The sequence below is a fragment of the Mastomys coucha genome, unplaced genomic scaffold (assembly GCF_008632895.1).
Source record: "Mastomys coucha isolate ucsf_1 unplaced genomic scaffold, UCSF_Mcou_1 pScaffold7, whole genome shotgun sequence".
Taxonomy (NCBI): Eukaryota; Metazoa; Chordata; class Mammalia; order Rodentia; family Muridae; genus Mastomys; species Mastomys coucha.
The window spans coordinates 1,564,812-1,574,449 of record NW_022196913.1 but is presented as its reverse complement, the minus strand read 5'-3'; the positions used below and the strand labels follow the sequence as shown (position 1 = coordinate 1,574,449).

The 9,638-nt window shown below is 45.8% G+C and overlaps 1 protein-coding gene across 9 annotated transcripts in view; it reads right to left on the bottom strand.

Annotated features, from left to right (window-relative positions):
• The window catches only part of Frmd4a (FERM domain containing 4A), a 480,303-nt gene that overhangs the window by 37,210 nt on the left and 433,455 nt on the right, over positions 1–9,638 (bottom strand). For all 9 annotated transcript variants that reach the window (XM_031359491.1, XM_031359490.1, XM_031359489.1 and 6 more), the window contains one exon: positions 5,235–5,376. In XM_031359491.1, the coding sequence (XP_031215351.1) occupies positions 5,235–5,376 (142 nt within the window). The remainder of the gene's footprint in view (positions 1–5,234; positions 5,377–9,638) is intronic.

Sequence of the window (9,638 nt, the reverse complement as noted above, 5' to 3'; positions counted from 1 at the left end):
CTCTCTCTCTCTCTCTCTCTCTCTCCCCTCTCTTTCACACACACACATACACACACACACACTCACACAATTGGTTTGGGTGGTCAATACAGCAAGCCATGGGGCCCTGCAGAACCCTGGGTATTTCCTAAGTGGTTTTGTGCCACTTGCTTTAAATAGCCTGAGAACTCCCACATCTCTGACAGCCCCCATGCTCTCCCCGAAATCCTGACTATCCAGTGAGGACAGATCCTTAAACCAATGCTGACCTGTATCTTAGACTCACTTCCAGAGAAGCTATGGAGGCTGAGTGCCTTCAGCTATAAGGACAAGTTCACGTTTTGTTCCGCATCCTCCACAACCCCTTCCCTCTGACACTTCAGGTAATGAGGGAAGGGGAAGGAGAAATAAACCCTTTGAAGATCCTGCCAATGATTTGGGTCTTCTGCTTTTCTTTCTTTTTGGATGGTGCTGGAGATTAGACTGAGAGCTATAGGCAAATGTATTACCCACTAAGCTGTACCCTAGCTCACGGAGAAAGAGAAGGTGGGCTGGCAGGGAGAGAAAGGACATGCTCTAAGACAACTCAGCCGAATGGTTTGCATTTACACTCGATTTCTCAAATGGAATCTGAACATCCTGACAATTTGTTACTTAAAGCCTATGTGCGCAACTCTCCATAGCCAAAGCCATCTCCAAATGTGGAGGAAACATCCAGACCCTTACAGGCCACAGTGACTAAATGTCTACTTATTTGCTCCCTCTTGGGAGGTTGGTTAGCAGATTTCCTGAACCCCTATACATGTAGGTTTTGCCCAACACAGGCCTGCACTCTGACTTAGATGGGATACAACTCCACTAGGATAGAACCGACAGTCTCCTCATGGGAGCTCCTATGTAAAATGTCTTGGTGCCAGGCTTAGTCAATCACAGAACCAAATGCCCTTTTCATTTGGAAAAGCTCATCCCTGCCTCTCCTGTCCTGCTCACACTCAGGACATCGGTGTGTACGAGCTTCTGAGTTTTGGAATGTTTACCAATGGCGTTCCTTCATTTGACATTAGAGGCCTCAGATACCAAGAACTGGACTTCTTAGTGATTTTAAAGGTAACTACACCCATAAATAGAAACAACTTCCTTTAAAGTTGCTAATAGCTTAGAATCACTTTATCTCCATTTTCATCAATAGATAATACACAAAACTCTTTTCAGAGAGGCCCTCTATGTTTTCAAATGCCATGTACACTAACCTCCCCAGTTTTGGCTCAGGCCAGCCCTGCATAATTGAGTTCAGAAACACCCATTCAACAGAAGGAGTTTTTGCAGCACTCAAGGTTCTACAGTCCAGCATAAACAAACCCTGGGAGCACTGACTCCTTTGGCAATGCCTGGGGGGTTGTCAGAGAGGGGAGGGTGTTATTCCCCAAAGTGGACCCAAAGCTATGACCAAAATCAAAGCATAACATCTATTAGGAGTAAATGTTTACATTATGGAAATACAACATCATTGTTAATATAGTTCCATTATGCATGATGTTGCACTACTGGGATGTGTTGGAAGAAATGAATAGAAGCAACAAGGGTTGAGGGGCTGATGCAAGTGACCTCAGAAGGTCTAACACCAGTGTGACAAAGGTTAACTTGACAGCAGGATAGAGATGCACTGTCTAGATTAAAGATGCTTAGATGCCATTCCTAACAAGCAAGGTGGGATTGCTTTTACCCGTAAGGGAGGATGTGTTGGCAATTCCCAGAAAGGAAACTCTTAACACATGACACAGGCCTTAATGCTATGCTACAAAATTTCTTATCAACAACTTTACTAGTGGCCACTGCACGCTGAACAATGAACTTGTGCTAGCTAGGCTCTCAATATGCTTCTAAGACGCACTTACTAGATACCATTTAATAAAGAGGGAAGGAGGAAAAAAGTTTGTGCAATTGGATGCTGGGTTGTCTTGTTCACGAGTGAATGTTCTTAGTGTGGAAGGTTAGGCAAGTGTTAATAAAAAGACAGAGCTGTCCTGTGACAACAAGTGTGTGAGAGCATGTTATAGGCAAGAGGACAGAAAGACAGAGGAGGAAGATTAGGCAGCTGCCCCAATTTTAGACCAGCAGCTTAAATTTCTCCACACTGGGGAGAACCTGGCCCATCCTAGGTAGGGTACCAATGGCTTCCCAGTGGTGAAGCCTAGCTTTCCCTAGGTGGAGGCTGCCTCCTCTCAGAGCAAGCACTCACAACAGGCAGCAGGCAGCAGTCTCTGTGAGAGGGAGGACCAGAGCCTGTACCCTAGAAATTCCCTTTGTTCACTGGTGGCAAGCATCCTGTTCTGGTTCCTCCCTCCATTGTCTCAGCTGTTTTTCTAAGTCATGAGGGTGGGCGTGGGGCATTCCCAAAGAGCCTCAACTGGCATTCACAGACAATTTTCAGGCACAAACTTGTATGGCCTGGTAGAGGTTGACAAGTTCCTTGGTCTCCTTTTTCTTCCTTCCACAGTTCTTCCTGCTTAGCAATCTCAGAAAGGGCTGAGTGACTGCAAGCTACTGATGGGTACAGCCTGCAAGTGGCCCCAGCTGCTACTTACCTGGGCCCCTGCTCTAACCTGGGAAACTCACTTCATCATCTTGAGAGAAAGATGCTCACACATTACATGTAGGCATGGATCCGGCAGGAAGATTTTCTTGTGACTTATCTTTTAGCCCACTGGATTGATAAATAATGCCAATCTGATGGCAGTATAGAAATGGATTGCATTCTGGCTTCAGGTGATATTCCTAGTGGCTAGGTGGGGTCAGTCTCACCTTAGGAACTTCATCTACAGCTTCTGATAGGTATCTTTCTTGGTGCCCTTAGAGCTTGCCTCAGATATGAGGGGCCCAGAAAGATGGAGCAGGTCATAGGCTCAAAGTGGAGAAGCCTGGGTTTCATTATCTTGAGCCACGTGCCCACTTTAATCTCTCTTGGCAAGAAGAGTGGCTGCCAGAACACAGTCCCTGGACCACCAGCTGCAGAGTGATCTGAGAACTTGGTAGAAATAGAAACTGATTCTTGGGTTCATGAAGATTTACAGCATCTTGTGAGATGAGTGCCAAGGCTGAATGCTATTGTATCCTCTGACCCTACGCTGGAAGAGTCCGGGGTGGAGCAAGGCTGGATTCTCTGTAACTAGGTAAGGAGGTAGATTGGATAGAGAGCCAGGCTTTTGCTTCAGACTGGGCTTAACAGGAACTAGGGAAATCATTGCATGCTGTGTCTAAAAAAAAAGTGTTGCCTTTAGTTCTACTTTGCCTATTCAGTGGGAGGCTGGGAGGGGCTGTAACTCTGGATAGACCCTTAGGTTTTGAATGTTCCTGTCTTGATGCAAGAAGACAACATTTTTTACAGTCTTTCTTGCAAATCTGTGAGCCTCAGAAGCAGCAGCCACCTGAAACACCTTTTGTCTGAAACAGCTTTGAAGAATTTCAGGGAAGGGCAGAATTAAGAGTTAGAGTCAACGTCATAGAGATCTGGCAGACACAGATCCGGCTTTTATGAACCTGAAGCTTATCTAATTTTGACAGTTCCTTTAGGACAAACAATAATGCAATGTGTCATATTATAAAGCTCGTAAGCATGTGGACATATCACTGGGTCATAGCCTGTCTAACATGGAGACCCCATTCACACTCTGTGTGCTCCATAGCAAACCCACATCTCAGTCCAGGCTAGTGTGCATTCTCCTGTCCTTAGTTCTGTTCATCTTCAACTTCTGACTACGAGTAGGCAACACCAGCCCAGAAGCTAACATGGGTCAGCTCATCTTCCTCTTTCTGTCTTTCCCTTTTCGGTTGTGACAGTTGTTTGCAGTCACTGTGTATAGTTCTAGCCCTGGAAAAGGACAGGAGGTAAACACTTCATTTCCTAGCTCAAAGGCAAGGTGACATGGCTCCCGTCCTAGTTACCTGTCAACTTGACACAGCCCAGTGTCATCTGCCTGAGTCTGATCTATAGGACTGCCCAGATAAGATCAGCCTGGGGGTCATGTCTGTGTGGGATTGTCTTGACTGGTGACTGATGTGGGAGGGCTCCCTCCACATAGATGGTACCATCCCTAGGCAGGTGGGTCTGGGCTGCATAAGAAAGCTCGTTGAATACGAGCCTGGGAGAGCAGAATGGTAAATCATGTTCCTCTGTGGTCTCTGTTTCAATTCCTGCCTTGGGTTCTTGCTCTGGCTTCCCTCAGTGATGGATGGTTAACTGGAAGAATAAGATGAAACAAACCCTTCTTTTCTCCTCATTGCTTTTGGTCACAATGTTTTAGCACAGTGACAGAAAGCAGACTAGAACAGCCACCTAAATTCATCAGGATTCCAACAGACAGCTTTTGAAGAGGCATTGGCTAGTCACACAGCTCACCAAACATCGCTGTCTTTCTCCCTCTGACCTCATATAAACCCAGGCCTGTCTTGTTATTTAAGCAAACAGCATTATTCCCCACTCTTTGACTGACTCAGAGGCTGGGGGCTGAAGTCAGAGCCTTGAGTGTGCTAAGCAAGTGCTCTACCAACCAACTACTTCCTTGATCTCCACTCTTGAAGCCAAGACAAATTTGATCTGGACCTCCTAATCTCTAATGCCAAAGTAAACGGCCTGATGCTCACAGAAATAGACAGTAAAGATCTGGGGGTGGTGCTGCACACCTTTAATCCCAGCACTCAGGAGGCAGAGACTGGTGGATTCGAGGCCAGGACAGCCAGGGCTGTTACAAAGAGCAATCCTGTCTTGTGGGAGAGCAGGAGAATTAGGGAGTAGAACCAGGTGGTGACAAGGGCCATTCCTTTGTGACAGCAAGTCTCATTTACCCTATAGAGCCCCAGATATCTCCTTGGAAGTGGAACATAGCAGCTTGACCCTGACCTCTGTTCTTACTGGGATAGCCTCCCTCTTAAGAGAACACAAGTAAACCCCATGCTCTGCCTTTGGAGTTGACACTCGTGATGATAGGTAATGACTACATCAGTCAGCATTTTAAAAAACCCCATGAAGTGCCCTTGGAGATTCTGACAATTTGTCCCACACTGAAGTTACACGCATCTCCCTCTGCCCCTTCGGATATCTTGGGAAACTTTTCATAGACCCACAGTTGGCTTCAAACTTTGGTCTGAGAACTAAAGGCAGTTTTTCGAAGGTGTACCCAGAAGCCTCCTGTGCATGATGTTGCCCCGTCCCTGGAAGGAAGCCATTCTGTGGAAGGTGCCTCAGGTCCAGGCCCTACCTGAGGACAGCAGGCTCCCACTGCTGCCGCTGATGATCTTCCCCTTGCTCCCCATGTTGGCCAGCTTTGAGGTCTTCAGGGTCCCTGTTTCTGTTAGGTCAATGGCGATCTCACTCAGACTTCGTGCCGCATGGATCTTGGACTGGAAAGGGAAGGTGAACAGGTTATGGAAGGAACAGAAAATATTTGCCTACTTGTCAGCCTGAATTCAGGTGGCTCATAAGCTACACAAACTAGAATTCACAGCCCAGGATACTGAAGGCTACAGAGCACAGTGGAAGAGTGTGGTCATTGTAGCCTATATTCGGCAAAAGGCATTTAATCTCATTGAGCCTTATTGTTCCTAAATATAAGCCAGGGAAGTTACCACCTACTACAGAGGGATGGGCTGGAGTCACAGGAGACAAGCTGTGTCTAGAGCATCCCCTTCCCTCCCTCTAATTCCTTCCCCTTCCTCTCCTTTCTTCTCTGCTTGACAGAACAACAAATGAAAAATTGTGTCAAGGCCAGAATTCCTAGTTACTTGGAAGAGCTGAGGCAGGGAAATTATAAATTTGCAGTCTGCCTAGGCCAAAGAACAAGTTCAAAGCCAGCTTGGGTGACTTAGTGAGACACCTATTCTCAACATGAAAAGTAGAATGAAGAGATATAGCTCATGGGAGAGCACTTCATTAGTGTGCACAAGATCCTAGGCTCAACCCTAGCAACACACACACACACACACACACACACACACACACACACACACCACACACACACAGTTGTGACTATATTTTATGCTTAAGCAAGGAGGAGAAAATGAACTCCTAGTTTTATGAATGACAGATGGGATTTGTGAAACAAATTCACAAAATAATAGATTTTTAAGTTATTCAACATCTTTAGTTACTACCCACGGGACCATGGAAAGTTTAGATGATAGGATACTGGCATCCTATATCTGTAAAGACTACATACACAAGACAGAAATCTCTGGAATACTCAGGTCCTGCCAACCACATTGTAACAAGATTTGCTTAAACTTTTATTGATTAAATCTATGAAGACTCTAAAGTCTTCATATTGCAATTCAAATTCTACTCTAGATTGTGTGCAGGTCACTGACCCTGCTGGGCTAATAGTCATAGCCAATGAAGAGAGCCCACAAACCATTCTGTTTCCAGTTTACAATTCTATCCCTAAAAGTGATCCTTCCCACCTCCCAGAAAGGCCATCTGCTTTAGTTACATCTTTTGCAATGTGGAAATGCATTGCATTTCCTTTTTATAGACATTATTTGGCATTTTTCAATTAGTTGCTGTGGTTGTAGAAATCAATGTCTTTATGATACACACCACGAAAACCACTACAAATGATAATCTAAGCTCCCCCTGGCTCTCTGTGGTGGAGCTGGGGAGCTCCGTGGGGGGCTGCTGCCTGAGATCAGGTCTCTCCACCACACCCACAAAGCTCTAGACAGATTCTGTCAGCCTTGGTGAGGCCTGCACACCACTGTCCCCTCTTCCTGACTTACAGGCATCCTCTTTTGCTCAGGGGCTTTGTCCCACACATGGGCCCCCACGTCAGCACCACCTTAAGGCCTTGTCCTTCCTCTGGCCTGTTGTTGCCTATCCTGATGGAAGACAGCAACTTCCGGCCAGAAGAAGGTCCTAGACTTTTGCCCTCCAGTGTTCACCCGATGTGAACTCTCTTCCTCCTCCCCTTCTTCTCCCACATTGACGCTTTGACTTTGGTCTCCTCTTTCTTACATTCAGAATCTGGTCGACTTCCTCAGGTTAGGGCCCCCTTGTTCATAAACACACCCGGCTGCCAGGCTTGGCAGCCTTTTGGCTGTAGGAGGCAGGAAGGGCTTTCAGTTTCATGTGGACTCTACATATCTACAGCACCCATCTGGCTATGCTTTATCCTTCAGGCGAGCAGAGTGAGCACAGTGCATTACTTCCTCTCTTTCAGCACTGATCATTACCAAGACCTGTGTTTTCACAGAAGCAGTTCACACTTGAACAACTACAGAGCAGCATCTCATCAAACCCACGTAGCACAGTGGCAAGGACCCAGGAGCTCCTTCCTTCTGGTCGGTCACTGGTAGACTCTGATCCTTGACCTCTCTGATCCTCAAATACCATGGGGATCTTCAAGCTCACATTACAGAGTTGGGATGAGGACCATGCCAGATTCTCTATATCAAGACCATTGCAATAGGAATGGGATATAAATTAGAATCTGGATGTAATTTTATGAATGAGGTTAGATTGATGGCGTTACTTGACATTTTAAGGATCCCATTAATCACACTGAAATCCTCAGACCAGCCCCCTACCTACCTCCCCATCCCCCATCCTCCCCACCTCCTTACATATCAACCTCGCTGGCAGAAAACCAAAATACAGAAGCAGCAAGAACAGATAGTCTTTTTCTAATATAGTCTAGATACTGGTAACTTTAAGAACTTTCTGGAATGGGCCTATCACAATGACCCAACACTCCCTGGAGATTCTCCTTATGCATAGCAAGGTCTCTGGGCCAGTCCCAGAGTCCCTAAACATCCCAAATGGCCTCTCATGTGGTACTGACGTTCAGTGAACAAGCCTTAATTTGTTCTATCATGCAGTTTATTTTAGAAGGAATAAATGACAGATTGGATGAAGAAAGATGAAAAAAATGAAAGATTAAGGAGGAAAGATGTCTGCGAATTAGCTCCAGAGCACACCACTCTGAGGTCAGAGGAGAAGCATCCTTTAGTTCCTCTGAACAATGTGAGCTTTCAAAGACTTTCCCTGAGGTCTCTAGGACACTCTTTGGCTCCAGGATGCAAAGGTCACTGGATCCTTGTCTTAGTCAGGGTTTCTATTCCTGCACAAACATCATGACCAAGAAGCAAGTTGGGGAGGAAAGGGTTTATTTGGCTTACTTCCACATTGCTGTTTATCACAGAGGAAGTCAGGACTGGAACTCATGCAGGTCATGAAGCAGGAGCTGATGCAGAGGCCATGGAGGGGTATTCCTTACTGGCTTGCTTCTCCTGGCTTGCTCAGCCTGCTCTCTTATAGAACCCAAGACTTCCAACCCAGGGATGGCACCACCCACAAGGGGCTCTACCCCCTTGATCACTAATTGAGAAAATGCCCCACAGCTGGATCTCATGGAGGCACTTCCCCAACTGTAGCTCCCTTCTCTGTGATAACTCCAGCCTGTGTCAAGTTGACATGCAAAACCAGCCAGTACAATCCTTTTGACAGCATCTCTGATCTTCAGTATTAGCAGATAAAAAAGATCAATTATAATTTGTGTCTGCAGAGCTTCGTATACTCAACATACTGCAGCGAGCCAACTTTCCTTCACTCTGCCTTTGACAGTAGAATGTCCCTTCCTGTACATGTTTGAGGAGCTGAAGGAAAAAGAGGGAAGCAGAGGGAAGGGAAAGGAAGAAATGGGGAGAGAGTAGACAGGAAGAGAGGGGAGGCTTTGAAAAATGATTTTCATAATGACACTGAAGAAGAGTAACCTGGGTGTCAGGGAAGGGTCCATGAGCTGTCTTGGCTACTGCTCTGGCTGACTCAAACCACTAGACAGTACTTGTTTCTCTGGGTTTGATAAACATCACTTGGGAGGCCTGAACTATGCTGGGAGCCCTTCAGAGAAAGGAATGGTTGGCATGGCCCCATACAGCAGAATGCCAAGCCTTGTGAGGATGCCAGCCCACACTGGCTGTCCAGAAATATCTGAAGCTTTCCATCCCAGACCTGTTGACACTCTCTCCGGAGTCCACGGTGCCCACCAAAGATGGGTCACATGACATCCCAGAAATGAACCATGTTGCAATGTAATTCCTACTGAATGTTTCTCCATCCCTGATTTAATGTGGGGCTTCTCAGAAAGTTTAAACTCAATGCAGCATTAGACAGGAGAATGGGCTAGCTTAATTGTGATGTTAATAAAACACAATTTTCTTAAAATGAAACCATTTCCTAAAGCAATTTCATAAACAATCATGCCACTTCACCGACTACTAATCTGGGTCAGGAAGTTCCTTTTCTGTCCTCTAATTAGAAAAAGCAAAAACATGTATGATAAGATGCCTACCCAGGTCAAGGAGCTGGAAAATAGTCATGCTGTCCAAACAGAGGACATTGATCCTCACCTGTCTATAAGGTTAAAGGATTGACTCCTAAAAGACACACAGGGCTAAGAACAAAGTGGTAGAGAACTTGCTTAGCAATATTGTCTTAGGTTCTTAGAACCACAAGAAAACAAATGTTTCTTGCCTGATATATAGCTAAGGCTATGTAACGATTCCTGGGTGAAATCCTAGTCCCCTGGGACTTTGGCTATTTTCTTCTGTTCTTCAGAGTAAACACAAAAGAACAGCTGAGAGCTTTCCATGCTTTTGGCCTTCGGTTTTGC